Source organism: Schistocerca americana, chromosome 4 (assembly GCF_021461395.2).
Source record: "Schistocerca americana isolate TAMUIC-IGC-003095 chromosome 4, iqSchAmer2.1, whole genome shotgun sequence".
NCBI classification, from domain to species: domain Eukaryota; kingdom Metazoa; phylum Arthropoda; class Insecta; order Orthoptera; family Acrididae; genus Schistocerca; species Schistocerca americana.
The window spans coordinates 37,062,965-37,079,121 of NC_060122.1; the positions used below are offsets into that span (position 1 = coordinate 37,062,965).

The 16,157-nt window shown below is 40.1% G+C and overlaps 2 protein-coding genes across 7 annotated transcripts in view; one reads left to right on the forward strand and one right to left on the reverse strand.

Moving 5' to 3' along the window:
• LOC124612557 (radial spoke head protein 4 homolog A) overlaps positions 1 to 856 on the reverse strand; it is a 497,314-nt gene extending 496,458 nt beyond the window's left edge. Inside the window, exon 1 of the mRNA XM_047140832.1 lies at positions 805 to 856. The gene's annotated coding sequence lies outside the window, so the exon portion shown is untranslated. The remainder of the gene's footprint in view (positions 1 to 804) is intronic.
• LOC124612379 (peroxisomal acyl-coenzyme A oxidase 3-like) overlaps positions 1 to 16,157 on the forward strand; it is a 143,056-nt gene that overhangs the window by 347 nt on the left and 126,552 nt on the right. Inside the window, exons 1-4 of one of the 6 annotated variants that reach the window (XM_047140553.1) lie at positions 141 to 161; positions 13,382 to 13,529; positions 13,626 to 13,784; positions 14,477 to 14,623. In XM_047140553.1, the coding sequence (XP_046996509.1) occupies positions 13,407 to 13,529; positions 13,626 to 13,784; positions 14,477 to 14,623 (429 nt within the window). In that variant the 5' untranslated portion in view covers positions 141 to 161; positions 13,382 to 13,406. The other 5 variants (XM_047140552.1, XM_047140549.1, XM_047140551.1 and 2 more) reach the window with 5 other exon arrangements.

A 16,157-nucleotide genomic window follows, 5' to 3' on the forward strand; every position in this document is an offset into this window, starting at 1 on the left:
AATTTTATTAATAGGGCTCCCGAAAAACGACAGGACTCCGAAATTTCAAAATGTGAACTGTTCGTCACATCCAACTACTTGCATTATTACATCGATTGCTTGACAATCGACACAGCATCACTTGCCCACAATGCTTGAACTACGCGTAAAGAACAATAAAGGTGAAAAAAACGCCTGCATTTTGTCTCATGTGGTTGTTAAACAGCAAAGCAACGTGTAATTTGCATAGAAGTTAATTGGACCGTGGTTGGTTTTTCCAAAAATAATAAAAACATGACATGCCACTGACGTAATTATAAAACTAAAATATGTTTATAAAGTTTTAGTAGCATCGGAATCTTTTTATTCCTCACGTGTAATTGGCCTACGTACTTATTTAATGAATAAAGGTCCGTGTCCTGAGCAACAATTTACTTGTAGGAGATATTACTACCGGACAGTACCGGTCGTTCAAGAATTCGCGTGATGTAAAGTTTGCTGATGATTTTTTGCATAATTTTTTTTCCCTAGCCTCACAGTTGCCCAGCTTTTAAAGCGACTTGTTACTTCGCAGTATCACGAACATAGTCGTGTATAACTGTATAGACTATAGTATTGGTGTCTAAATATCGAAAGTTAACTGCCAATTAGGAAAACAAACTGGGAAGACTTGACAGACTGCGTCAGAGTTACAAGGTTACGATTACACAAGCATTATAATACAAGAACAAATTAGCATAAGCATGCACAATAATACAGAAAAAAATAGCATAAGTATAGCATAACACTTAATAACGTTTACAGTGAGAACTTTTTAAAACGTACATGTTCACTTGATTTCATATGTCGCTGCATTGTTTCGGGAGTCCAATTTGCTGTTTCACTGTCAAAGAACTCATTTAAACTGTAAAGTGGTTTTTGGCATAGATTTTGCGGCACAAACGTTTCTCCTCATGTAGGCCTATGTAGAGTTTAATTAACCAATGAATTCCCCACAAGCGAAGACAGGGTAATGTATGAGACTCGTTTCCATGTATTTGATTTTTTGCCACAGTTCGTTTAAGAGTCGGTGTATTGCGAAGTGTGTGTAAGGGTGAAGAGTTTCATGATATTTAAAGATCTATATGCAAGACATTCAGCTGGCTATTGTATACAATATTGTCAAGGATGCAAGTCATTCAGTTACCAGTTTTATACAGTATCCTCATTGCTGACTTTTGCTGAAAACATACTTTTGTTGAGTAGTACTCTATAAGGCCTTGAGACAGTTGTGCAGAAAAGTAGCTTAAGAAATTAAACCTATGAAGTAATCTCTTGTGTATATGAATCAAGACAATGATACCTACATCTGTGTTCAAAAGAAGATGATATAAACATTTGAGTCATCTTATCAGTGTTCTAATTAGCCTTGCATTTTGCGTGTATTAGTATTGAGTCACATGCATGCTGTGTTGTATGTTTTACTGGTAGATGTAGAGCTTTGTCAAGTACAGCTGGCTACACACAGTCAACACTGCCCCTCTCCCCACCCACAGATGGTACAATCTGTCATCCAAAAATCATGTTATTCAAGCTACAAAGTAGGGCAACTACATGCTTAGTAAAACAAAATATGAATATTTTTCACTTTGTGTTAAGTGTCAGGCTGCCAAGAGTGTCACAAAGAGAAAACTGTTCTCCTATAATCTATGTGGCACTCAGTGCAAATCCAAACATCTAAATTATTGATGATAGATTGTGAGTCACAACTTGACAGTTGTCATAAAGTGTTATTTCTTTGATTCCATCACAGAGTAAAAGATGTTTGTTTCTCTTTCAGAAAAATATTACATCTGCCCCCCCCCCCCCTTCCCGCCCTCTTACAGAGTTTCAGTGTTGTCAGAGGGTGACCTGTGGATGTCAGAATGCTGGAGCACGAAATACGAACATTAATAATGATCAGTCACAGGCAACATTCGTCCTTTCATTCATTCACACACCATGTTTTGTGAAACTGTCACTAGGAAAGTTCCCTGGAATGACTCAAGTTATACATTAAAAACAAGAAGCAGCTATTGCAGACTAGTTCCGTAAATCATACTGTCAGCAAGTTAATTATGAGTGCTAGGCACATGAACAAGACTGGTAGTTTGATTAGGTTTTGAATGACTCATTCACAAATACACTATCACTGTGCAACTGCAATGTCACGGCCAGCACAGTGTAGCCAGCTGGGCAAAAGTTACTGTACACGTGTGGTGAAGTGTATGTGTGATAGTTTTTCATTGATTTATTCCCTGAGAAGGCTCTCTCTGTCTGACAGTTTTTGTGTTGTGAATGGTTTTCATGCTATATTATGGTGGAATGTAAGCTTCAGTTTCAACAGTCCAAGTGCTGTTATATTATGAATGACTTTCCAGACCTGTTCAGTTGACAAATTAAAGTACTTTGAGTTGTAATTTAGTTTTCTGGTGTTTCACTATCCCCCTTTTTCTGATCGTCTGATAATGATGTGGTAATAAGTTTAAGCCTGGTATGATACTATTTGTGTGACCTACTATATATGAATATGAAGTAACAACAAAAAATGTAATTAATTGTAGGCAGAGTGGTGGTGAGGCAATTCTTTTGCTTTGATTTTCAAAATCCGAGGACTTTAATTTTTCTATCTCATATCTGACTTTAATTTTTCTATCTGATATCTGTTATGCACTTGTGCACCGGAATATGAAACTCCATTGTGAACCATTTAAAGAATGCCTACTGCAAATAAGAACTAGTTGTATTTCTAGTATTGTGGACATGTAGTGCACTGCTCATCCTAAATTAACTTTTCTTATTAACTCCAAAGATGGTTAGTGAATATCTGTATTTACTTGAAAGTATAAGAATTTCATAGTCTGTGAAGAGGCTTCTGCCAGATGGTAAATATTGAACCTGCAAATAGCACCTGTACAGTTTAACCGTGATGCCATCTAAATGGTGAATTTAAACCACTCAGTGAGTAAGTGTAAAATAACTCTCATAACAAGAGTTATTGTTATTAGAATGGCATCTCTCTCATTAGCTATGCCAGTTCACAACAAAACTATTAGCTCCCAACCTTGATCATCGTGGTGCAGATCAGTGTGTTACCACAACCTACATTCTTAAAAATAATGTAGAAGCAAAATAAATATTAGAAGAATAAAATTAGAAGAAAAAATAAATATTGTCAATTTTCTGTTCTATTTCTGTTTACACATGTATGACACCACATAACACAAAATCATTGCAGCATGAGTCAAAGTTGACATTTAGTATTGGTATTTTCAGTTTCTGTACAAATTGTAAATAGCCTCTCGCTCCCTGTATTTTACCCCTGCCACCTGTAGAATTTGAAAGAGAGTATTCCAGTCAACATTGTCATAAGCTTTCTCTAAGTCTACAAATGCTAGAAACGTAGGTTTGCCTTTCCTTAATCTTTCTTCTAAGATAAGTCGTAAGGTCACTATTGCCTCACGTGTTCCAACATGTCTATGGAATCCAAACTGATCTTCCCCGAGGTCGGCTTCTGCCAGTTTGTCCATTCGTCTAAAGAATTCGCGTTAGTATTTTGCAGCTGTGACTTATTAAACTGATAGTTCGGTAATTTTCACATCTGTCAACACCTGCTTTCTTCGGGCAGGTGCAACCATGACGGAGGGGTATCTGTTGAGAGGCCAGACAAATGTGTGGTTCCTGAAAAGGGGCAGCAGCCTTTTCAGTAGTTGCAGGGGCAACAGTCTGGATGATTGACTGACCTGGCCTTGCAACATTAACCAAAACGGCCTTACTGTGCTGGTACTGCGAATGGCTGAAAGCAAGGGGAAACTACGGCCGTAATTTTTCCCGAGAGCATGCAGCTTTACTGTATGGATAAATGATGATGGCGTCCTCTTGGGTAAAGTATTCCGGAGGTAAAATAGTCCCCCATTCGGATCTCCGGGCGGGAACTACTCAAGAGGACGTCGTTATCAGGAAAAAGAAAACTTGTGTTCCATGGTTTGGAGTGTGGAACGTCAGATCCCTTAACTGGGCAGGTAGATTAGAGAATTTAAAAAGGGAAATGGATAGGTTAAAGTTAGGTATAGTGGGAATTCGTGAAGTTTGGTGGCAGGAGGAACAAGACTTTTGGTCAGGTGAATACAGGGTTATAAACACAAAATCAAATAGGGGTAATGCAGGAGTAAGTTTAATAATGAATAAAAAACTACTACAAACAGCATAGTGAACACATTATTGTGGCCAAGATAGACACGAAGCCCATGTCTACTACAGTAATACAAGTTTATATGCCAACTAGCTCTGCAGATGATGAAGAAATTGAAGAAATGTATGATGAGATAAAAGAAATTATTCAGGCAGTGAAGGGAGACGAAAATTTAATAGTCATGGGTGACTGGAATTCGAGAGTAGGAAAAGGGAGAGAAGGAAACATAGTAGGTGAATATGGATTGGGGCTAAGAAATGAGAGAGGAAGCTGCCTGACAAGAGTTTTGCACAGAGCATAACTTAATCATAGCTAACACTTGGTTCATGAATCATGAAAGAAGTTTGTATACATGGAAGAATCCTGGAGATACTAGAAGGTATCAGATAGATTATATAATGGTAAGACAGAGATTTAGGAACCAGGTTTTAAATTGTAAGACATTTCCAGGGGCAGATGTGGACTCTGACCACAATCTATTGGTTATGAACTGTAGATTAAAGCTGAAAAAACTGCAAAAAGGTGGGAATTTAAAGAGATGGGACCTGGATAAACTGAAAGAACCAGAGGTTGTACAGAGTTTCAGGGAGAGCATAAGGGAACAATTGACAGGAATGGGGGAAAGAAGTACAGTAGAAGAAGAATAATGGGTAGCTCTGAGGGATGAAGTAGTGAAGGCAGCAGATGATCAAGTAGGTAAAAAGACGAGGGCTAGTAGAGCTCCTTGGGTAACAGAAGAAATACTGAATTTAATTGATGAAAGGAGAAAATATAAAAATGCAGTAAATGAAGCAGGCAAAAAGGAATACAGACGTCTCAAAAATGAGATCGGCAGGAAGTGCAAAATGGCTAAGCAGGGATGGCTAGAGGACAAATGTAAGGATGTAGAGGCTTATGGAAATGGAAGAGGATGTAGATGAAGATGAAATGGGAGATACGATACTGTGTGAAGAGTTTGACAGAGCACTGAAAGACCTGAGTCGAAAGAAGGCCCTGGGAGTAGACATTATTCCATTAGAACTATTGACTGGTGAGCAAGATGTATGAGACAGGAGAAATACCCTCAGACTTCAAGAAGAATCTAATAATTCCAATCCCGAAGAAAGCAGGTGTTGACAGATGTGTATATTACCAAACTATCAGTTTAATAAGTCACAGCTGCAAAATACTAACGTGAATTCTTTAAAGACAAATGGAAAAACTGGTAGAAGCCAACCTCGGGGAAGATCAGTTTGGATTCCGTAGAAATATTGGAACACATGAGACAATGCTGACCTTACGACTTATCTTAGAAGAAAGATTAAGGAAAGGCAAACCTATGTTTCTAGCATTTGTAGACTTAGAGAAAGCTTTTGACAATGTTGACTGGAATACTCTTTCAAATTCTAAAGGTGGCAGGGGTAAAATACAGAGAGCAAAAGGCTATTTACAATTTGTACAGAAACCAGATGGCAGTTATAATAGTCGAGGGACACGAAAGGGAAGCAATGGTTGGGAAGGGAGTGAGACAGGGTTGTAGCCTCTCCCCGATATTATTCAATCTGTATATTGAGCAAGCAGTAAAGGAAACAAAAGAAATATTCGGAGTAGGTATTAAAATCCATGGGGAAGAAATAAAAACTTTGAGGTTCGCCGATGACATTGTAATTCTGTCTGAAGAGCAGTTGAACGGAATGGACAGTGTCTTGAAAGGAGGATATAAGATGAACGTCAACAAAAGCAAAACGAGGATAATGGAATGTGGTCGAATTAAGTCGGGTGATGCTGAGGGAATTAGATTAGGAAATGAGACAAAGTAGTAAAGGAGTTTTGCTATTTGGGGAGCAAAATAACTGATGATGGTCGAAGTAGAAAAGATATAAAATGTAGACTGGCAATGGCAAGGAAAGCGTTTCTGAAGAAGAGAAATTTGTTAACATCGAGTATAGATTTAAGTGTCAGGAAGTCGTTTCTGAAAGTATTTGTATGGAGTGTGGCCTTGTGTGGAAGTGAAACATGGACGATAAATGGTTCGGACAGGAAGAGAATAGAAGCTTTCGAAATGTGGTGCTACAGAAGAATGCTGAAGATTAGATGGGTCGATCACATAACTAATGAGGAGGTATTGAATAGGATTGGGGAGAAGAGAAGTTTGTGGCACAACTTGACCAGAAGAAGGGATCGGTTGGTAGGACATGTTCTGAGGCATCAAGGGATCACCAATTTAGTATTGGAGGGCAGTGTGGAGGGTAAAAATCGTAGAGGGAGACCAAGAGATGAATACACTAAGCAGATTCAGAATGATGTAGGTTGCAGTAGGTACTGGGAGATGAAGAAGCTTGCACAGGATAGAGTAGCATGGAGAGCTGCATCAAACCAGTCTCAGGACTGAAGACCACAACAACAACAACATTTCCTAGTTGTCATTTTTCCCCCAACAAATGTGTTTAAATAGTATATGGAAGTGAAACATGGATGCTAAATAGTTTGGACAAGAAGAGAATAGAAGCTTTCGAAATGTGGAGCTACAGAAGAATGCTGAAGATTAGATGGGTAGATCACATAACTAATGAGGAGGTATTGAATAGAATTGGGGAGAAGAGGAGTATGTGGCACAACTTGACAAAAAGAAGGGACCGGTTGGTAGGACATGTTCTGAGGCATCAAGGGATCACAAATTTAGCATTGGTGGACAGTGTGGAGGGTAAAAATCGTAGAGGGAGACCAAGAGATGAATACACTGAAACCACACTGCAATTATCAGGACCAGTGCATGATGGGAGTGGTGACTGGGTGGGGGTAAGGAGTAGGCTGGAGGGGGAGGGATAATATGGTGGGGGTGGCAGACAGCGAAGTGCTGTGGGTTAGACTGTGGGCAGGGGAGAGGTGGGGGGGGGGGGGGGCGGGGGCGGCGAGGGGAAGTAATGGAAAAGGAGAGAAATAAAAAGACTGGGTGTGGTAGTGGAATGATGGCTGTGTAGCGCTGGCATGGGAATAGGGGAGGGGCTGGATGGGTGAGGGCATAGGCTGTGAAGTAGTTGTTGAAATGAAGGATATCTTTGTTTGGCAGCGTGTTCAGCAGCAGGATGATCCACTTGTTTCTTGGCCACAGTTTGTCAATGGCCATTCATGTGGAAAGACAGCTTGTTGGTTGTCATGCGTACATAGAATACAGCACAGTGGTTGCAGCTTAGCTTGTAGGCCACATGACTGGTTTCACAGGTAGCCCTGTCTTTGATGGGATAGGTGATGTTTGTGACCGGACTGGAGTAGGTGGTGGTAGTGGGAGGATGTATAGGACATGTCTGTTATGAGGTAAGGGATTGGGAACAGGGGTTGTGTAAGGATGGATGAGTATGTTGTGTAGGTTCGGTGGATGGCGGAATACAACTGTGGGATTGTTGGGAAAGTCAGAGTGTAGGACATTTCTCATTTCAGGGCACAACAGGAGTTAATCGAAACCATGACAGAGAATGCAATTCAGTTGCTCCAGTCCTGGGTGCTACTGATTTATGAGGGGAATGCTCCTCTTGTTTTTGGCTGGACGGTAGGACTTTGGGAGGTGGTGGGAGACTGGAAAGATAAGGCTTGGGAGCTTTGTTTTTGTACAAGGTTGCGAGGATAATTATGATCAGTGAAGGCTTCAGTGAAGGCTTCTGTGAGATGTTTGGTATATTTCGAGAGGGACTACTTGTCACTGCAGATTCGATGACCATGGGTGGCTGGGCCATACGGAAGAGACTTCATGGTATGGAACGGCTGGCAGCTGTCAAAGTGGAGGTATTGCTGGTGGTTAGTAGGTTTGATATGGATGGAGGTAGTGATGTAGCCATCTCTGAGGTGGAGGTCAACATCTAGGAAGGTGGCTTGTTGGGTTGAGTAGGACCTGGTGAAGCAAATGGGGGAGAAGTTGTTGAGGTTCTGGATGAATGTGCATAGGGTGTCCTCACCTTCGGTCCAGATGCAAAGGTGTCATCAGTTAATCTGAACCAGGTGAGAGGTTTGGAATTGTAGGTTTTTAGGAAGGATTCCTCTAGATGGCCCATGAATAGGTTGGTGTAGGATGGTGCCTCGTGTGTGCCCATAGCCATACCTTGGATTTGTTTGTAGGTAATGCCTTCAAAGCAGAAGTAATTGTGTGTGAGGATATAGTTGGTCATGGCAACTAGGAAGGAGGTTGTTGGTCTGGAATCCATTGGGCATTGGGAAAGGCAGTGTTCAATAGTGGTAAGGCCATTAGCATTAGGGATGTTAGTCTACAAGGAGGTGGCATCAATAGTGATGAGCAGGGCACTGTGTGATAAAGGTACAGGAATTGTGGAGAGCTGGTGGAGGAAATGATTGGTATCTTTTATACAGGAGGGAAGGTTTTGGTTGAAGGTGTTGGTCTATGAGAGCTGAGATTCTTTCAGTGGGGACACAGTAACTGGCCACTATAGGGTGTCCTGGGTGATTAGGTTTATGGACTTTGGAAGCATGTAGAAGGTAGGAGTGCGGAGAGTGGTAGGGGTGAGCAGAGAAATGGACACTGAGGAGAGGTTCTGGGGTGGGCCTAAGGATTTGAGTAATGACTGTAGATCCAGCTTGATTACTGGGATGGGGTCACTGTGCCAAGGTTTGTAGTTGGAAGTATCTGACAGCTCACATAGTCCTTCCACCAGGTAATCCTTCCATTTCAATACAACAGTGGTGGAGCCTTTGTACGCAGGTAGGAGTATAAGGTCAGGATCAGTTTTTAGATGGTGGACTGTGGTTCTTTCTGCACAGGTGCTGCTGCTTGCAGTGTGGTTTCAGTTGCCTGAGACTGCAGTCATATGTGTGAGTTGCATTTTTGTTCGGTGTGTGTGTGTGTGTGTGTGTGTGTGTGTGTGTTTGCATGGGTGCGTATGTCTGTCTATTGTTGATGAAGGATTTAACAGCTGAAAGCTATAATTGTGAGAGTCTTTTTGTTGTGCCTACCTGCGACTCAACATCTCCGCTTTACGGTGAGTAGCAACTTTCCTTCTCATATTGTTACATTCTATCCTGGATTTTCCGTTGTTTGATATATTGATTTAAGTGTTTGGACAGTTTTTCTGAATGTATTTGTCAGAAGTGTGCCCTTGTATCTAAGTGAAATCTGGATGATAAACTGTTTGGAGAAGAAGAGAGTAGGAGATTTTTAAAATGTGATGCTACAGCAAAATGCTGCTGATTGAGTGGGCAGATCATGTAACTAATAAGGAGGTAGTGAATCTGATAGAGGCAAAAAATAATGTATGGCAAAATTTGACTAAGATATGGGATCACTTGTGAGGAATCGAGGAATCATCAGTTTGGTGATGGAGAGAAGTTCATGAGTCAATATTTACTGCGGGCACCATGACATCTAAGCCAGCTTCACATATGAAACTGAAACTCCTTCCAACCTGTGAACATTCCCCTCTGTTTCAATTCCACAGCCTACTAACTGTTTTACTGTGTTTTCTGTTTAACTTTTTGCACCATAATCGAATCCTGGCTGCTTCTTTTATGGTAGAATCCCAGTATTTAGCCAGGGTTCACGTTCTCCTCAAATAGTATTCTGTGGACATTCTCTAGAGTTCTGCAATGGTCGACTTGTTCAATCATCTCTGCCTTATACAGTGTTTGTCTGTAATGCAGCTCTCTGTGACAATGCAGATGGTTTGTCTTGCTAAACATAATCTCTGAGGATGATCTTGGGAATACCTATTATCTGAGATAATATCTTTGAGTTATCTGTAACACATTCATTAACAAAGTACTGATACTTGTAGTGTACTGCTACACTGAAGATCCCGAGATATATTACAACTTATTAAATTAGAGTTTTGAAACGTATGATGCATTGTTTTAAGTATGAGGGTGTAAAAAAAAAAAGGAAGAAAACACATGCATTTGCACAAGCTAGCATACCTCATGCATACACAACCACTCCTCTGGCCACTGCAGTCACATTGCAACGGTGGCTTGTCGAGCAGAAACAGCAGTCTGGAATGGGGTGGGGAAGGGAGTGGGATAGCAGAGTCTGGAGGGGGGGGGGGGGGGGTGAGGAGTCGGTGCTGCCTGACTAGATGGTGGCCAGAGAAGGCTACAGGGCAGAGTGCCAGGAGGGAGAGGGGGGTGAGGGAAACGGAGCAGAAAAGGAGAGCAGCAGAGAGGGGAAAAATAATGGTGGCATTGGTAGAGATCAGAGCACAGTGGAGGTGGGGGTGATTAATTGAGAAGAGGTGATAGGTCGGAGGGGGTGGAAACTATTGGGAGTGGGGTGTGGGGGTAGTAGGTTAACTTAGGTTGAGGCTGGGATGTTTTCGGAAGCGGAAAATGTGTCACAAGGATAGCTCCTAACTGTGCAGTTAAGAGAAGCTGGTGATGGAGGAGAGGATCCAGATGGCCCAGTTGTGAAGCACCCATTGAAATCAAACCCGCATGTTGTGCCACAGGACAGTCCACTTTGTCCTTGGCTACAGTTTGGCAGTGCGTACTCGTCCTGGTAGACATGTGGTTGGTAGTCATGCCAATATAAAAATATATGCAGTGATTGCAGCAGATCTGATATATGACATGGCTGCTTTTACATGTGACCTGTCTGTGTCGCATACAAGCTCTGCTATGATCAGGGCATAGCTTTTTGTGTCAGTGTGACTACGAGCCAGCTGTTTCCTAGCATGAATGGCCGCCACCAAACTGTGGCCACAAGCAAAGTGGACCATTTCAGTGGCTGCGTCATAACCTGGGCCATCCGGATCTTCCCCTCCAGCACCAGATTTTCTGAACAGTGCAAATGGGAGTTATCCTTACAACAGATTCTTTGCTCCCAAAATTATCCCAGCCTCAACCTGTGATAATCTACTGCTATATCACCTCCTCCAAATTAACAGTCCCCACCTTCAGTGTGCTCCGCTCTCTGCCAAGACAACTGGTCTTTTCCCCTCTCCTTTTCTACTCCCCATTCTCCCCCCCCCCCCCCCCCCTCCCCCCAACCTCAGCCCGCGTGCTCCTCCCCCTAAAGCCTCCCAATGCTGCACGTGACAGGGTGTTATCTGGCCATCATCTAGTCCCTGCATGCTCTTGTCAGGCAGTGCTGACTGCCCACAGTACACTGCTATCCCTTTCCCTTCTCCGCCCCATTCCAGATCACTGCTTCTGATTGACATGACACCATTTCATTCTGCCCACAGTGGTCAGAAAAAGCAGTCTTGTATGTGTGACGTGTACTTGCTTTTGTGAATATGTGTGTGTGTTTTCTTTTCTCAAGAACACATTGGCTGAAAGCTAAGTGTGTAACAGTCTTGTACATTTGGGCGTCTGCAGCTCAATGTGTCGTCTTTATGGTGCTAGAAATTTATCCTTTTCTTAATGTTGTTAATAATGGCCATTGAGTTTGTCCTGTTATATAATGATGGTTACTTTTTGGTGACATGCTGGTCTGTAGTGTAACCCAACGGCCTAGGTTAGGTTGGAATGTGACAGTTGGCAAAAGCAATTAATATGATATCCAAAGAATAACTATAAATCTTGCGATGGTGTAAAACGAAACAATGGAAAATCCAGGATGGAATAATGACATTATTATGAAAATGATTGATTGCTATTCACCATATAGCAGAATTGCTGGGTCGCGGAAAGACACAACAAAAAGACTGTCGGAAAGTTATCTTTTGGCCAACAAGGCCTTTCTCAGTAGTAGACAACATACACACATGTTCACACTCACGCAAATGCAACTCACACATACATGTCCACTAGTCTCTGGCAAATTCAAAGCCTTTGTGGCGATATGTTTGAGGTGCTTCATACCAGGACAGTACTGTAAAATGAAAATAATTCTTTGTGAGTGGTAAGCAGTGTTTCAAGACATGACAATATAATAGTGTAATAAATGGACTTCACACAAGCAAAGGAGTTAGGAAGTTGTTTAGCATACTGATATTTGGATATGAGTAGGTTGCATCATTTGTATCCATCTTGCAGAATGGGATAGCAGCTCACGATAGTGGAGATGCTGAAGGGAGGTTTTCAATGTGTGCAGTGGTCATTGTATATCTGTTGGTGTGGTAGTGGTAAATGTTCCAGGAGATAGCTAGTTATACAGTGAGGTACAAATTAAACAGGTTTTAAAGATTTTCTTTCTGTTCTGAAGGTATGATAAGTGTGTGTATTTACACAGGCTCAGATTTTGAGGATGTCATCGATGTGACATATTTCATACAAAAGTTGCATATTCTTGGTATATACTGTAAACATTTGTAATGAGGTAGGAATTATTGTTGTTGCTAGCACTCATTTATCAAGACTCTGTTTCTGCATTTCTCACCAATCGTGAGCACGCAGTCTAAAAGTTGTATGGATTTTCAGTAACTTCTTGAGACAGATACATTTCCTGGGATCCTTTTCACTTTGGAACCTCTTAACTAATATTCTTCCTTACTAGTTTAGTATTCAACTAACTTTCACTCAGCTTTGCCTACTTTTTGACATGTGGGAAGGGCTAAATATGACTTCATAACCTGTAAAATTTTAGGGAAATGAGTACTGCTATTGTCTTTAAAATATGTCTTGTGGAATGGTAACCAATATTTTAACAATTACGAATGCAAACATTTCTCAACATATGGATTAATTGCAAGGAAGTTTATCTAGATATTTCATATTCATGAAGCATCCCAGTGTACAGGAAGATCAACATCACACATTTGTTTACCTACTTTCACTGTGATGACAGTGGTCTTTCAGGGTAGTAATTGAGTTATGCTACCTCAAAAATCAACTAAAATGATATTGTTCATTTTTACTTCACTTTCAATGTTTACATTTAATAGCCTACATGAAAGGCCTTATTACAAATCAATGAATTGAAATATCTTGTGTAGGCCCATTTGTGTAATCTTTGGGTTTTATTTTGTTAACATTCAGTTCATTCATTTACAATTTCTTGACTTTTGTTTATTATATTTGCAGCATCTTGCTTTTGTGAAATTTATCTTGCACCAAAGTGTGTTCAACTGGCAGTTCACCAGATAATCAAAAATGAAAGATGGTGCGGGCAAATAATAATGTTACTCTGTTAGCACAGTCCTTTCTGTTGTTCTTAGCTTTTTCAGAGTTGTGGTATTATTCAGTCTCCATATGTGGTGTAGACTTGTAGAATATTATAAACCATGTAAAATAAGTGAGAGTGGGACAAACAAAGTTTTGTTCTGATTATTTCAGGATCCATAATAGGTTAGAGGTGAAAATGGCAACAGATCTGCTGCCGGACTTCCCACCAGGTCCTCTTGATTGCTATCGTAAAGGATCTTCTTTCAATTGGAAGTCTATGAAGATGCTTTTAGAAGATCCAGAGATTTTGAAATATAAGGTACAATAATTTACCCAATATAGCATTCAGAAATATGAGTATGTGATTTGATTTGTTTGCATACTTACTTGTTGCTTTTGATTTATGTAAGAACAGATGAAAATATGGAATCTCTTTGAGGAAGATCAAGAATTTCAGCATGCTAATACAACATTAAGTCTGGATGAGCAGCGGCGTGTGGCCATAAGAAGACTGTATCGTTTAAGACAACTTTACAAAATAACTCCAGAGGAGATAATGGAAGACACTCGTAAGGTAAGGCAATTACAGCACTAATTTTGTTACTGGATTAACTTCCTTTCTGGCTAAAGAGTTAACTTACGGTGTGTGAATGTCGACACTACATTTTTGGTACATGGGGCAAATATCAGTCTGATTCAGTGAATTTTGTCAGATACTTATCTGCACATAATATGTGGCCCCTAAGGTAGTTAATAGTCTGTTTGTCATGCTGACCGAATGTCAAAAACTGCATCCAGATGTGATGTCTCAACTAATTAAACTCTCAGTCACAGAATACCTGTTTATTATCAAAACATGTTGTTGCGACTGTGACATACACTCAAAACTGTTTCACTGTGATGTGCACCCAGAGTATAAGGGAAATGTACCATATCGTACTATACTTTACTTCCAGTTAATCATTGAATCTATTTTTATTTACTTCTGCAAATCTCTTATGTTATCAATCACTTTTCAGATGAAGCCGCCATGTTATAGTGTTGTTGATCATGGTTAGCTTTTCCATACTGAGACACTGCTTTCAGCTAGCCCCTGGTGGTTTTTATGCCAAACCTCATTAATTATTTTTATGCCTCGGTCTTTGTAAAAATGATCTCATTGTTTAATAACAAGACAAAAATGATATTCAGTGGACATTAACCATTTTATATTGTACTTGTTTTGCAAAATATTTTATAATATTGGTTGTTTTATTTTTATTTTAGCCTTATGCAATGGTCTCCTCCCTATTTCAATATGAGCCATCACTTGCTGTGAAATCAGGGCTAACATTTGACATGTTCACCAACACAATTCGGGCCATGGGTACTGCAAGGCATTATGACTTCATTGAAGACTGTGAGGCAGCAAAGGCATGTATGCTTTTTAAATGTAACTATAAAATATAAATCAAGACACCTGTGGATAAGTTTGTATTGAGAAGGTAGTGCTTAAAAGCACACAGTATAATCTTGTATCCTCCTGTTAAGAGCCAAAGAGATACCAGGAAATGTTTGGCCATGTAGAGATAAGAAAAGAATTGTACTGGGATTGCAAATTGGCTTGCTCTCTTGTGACATTCACAGAAATGATTTTTATTTTCACTGGCGTAAGCTTCACACTCACAAAAAGAATAAGAACAAGTTATAAGTAGTGCACGGGTTTGGACTGTAGGAAGGGAGTTTTATGGATATTTGTGTTATATGTGTACAGCAAGCCGCATATTATTTAAATTTCTGAACTCTGATAAATATTTAAACTGGTATATGACATATAAATTACTCAATTTTAAATATTTATATACGCATCATACACTTCACCGTGACATCTTTTGACAGAAATTGTGTTTGTGAAAATTATCAGTAGTTATGTAGGGTGACACAGTTAACTTGGACACTGAATTAATTTAAGCATCTCTTGCGGAAGATCACTGGTCTTCCAATCTCTCTGGGAATGGTCAGCAAGGAGCAGCTCTCTATGCATATGATCAGGCCACTGCCTTTACTTGAACATACATCTTCAATATTTTCATTGTCTTCTCGAAATGATTTCAGTCTTTTAACTTCTTCTTATTGTCTTGCTTTAGATGTTAGGCACTTGTACACACAAAATGGATAAGCTTAGCTACACGTAAATACTGAAATTGTGTCAAAAGAAAAATTTACTCGAGAAAACTATCACATCACAAGTAGGCAGAATGGCTGTACTAACCTTTAGGAGGTAAAATTTTAAGTACTGTCGATAGATATAAATAAAAGTAGAAAAACTTAATTTTTGGAACTGTTAGTTCATTTCTCAGGGAGCCGAGAGGGATAGATTGAGGACGGTTAGAAAGTAGCACCAAACCACTCAGAACCCAGGGCGAGAGGACTCCAGCTGCTCAAATAACAAGATGCAGCAAAAGCAAGGTGGAGGGTGTCGAAGATAATATATAATCATAGCTGCTATTCTACAGTTTCAGTCTAGTGATGATGATTACACAGTGAAACGTAAAGCTGTATTAGGAGGAAGAAAAATGAGAAGCGAAATGAATATTGTAATTAACAATAGCGGGAAAGCAGAATAAGAGGTAGGGAAGATACAGATAGAGAAAGTGAGAGAGGTGGAAACAGAGATAAAAAGCTAAAAAAAAGTAGAGAAAATATTTATGTGAATAATAATCTTTTCATTTCACTGTCTCTGTCTTTATTTACATCCATCTCCTTTTCCTCTTTCCTCTTTATTCTTAACTGCACTATTTTACTTCTCATATCTCTTCCTGTTAATCAAACAGTGGAAAATCTAGGATGGTGTGTAAGAACATTATGAAAAGGCTATTTGCTACTCACCATGTAGTGGAGATGCTGAGTTGCAGATAGGCACAATGAAAAGACTGTCAGAAAGTGAGCTTTTGGCCAATGAGGTCTT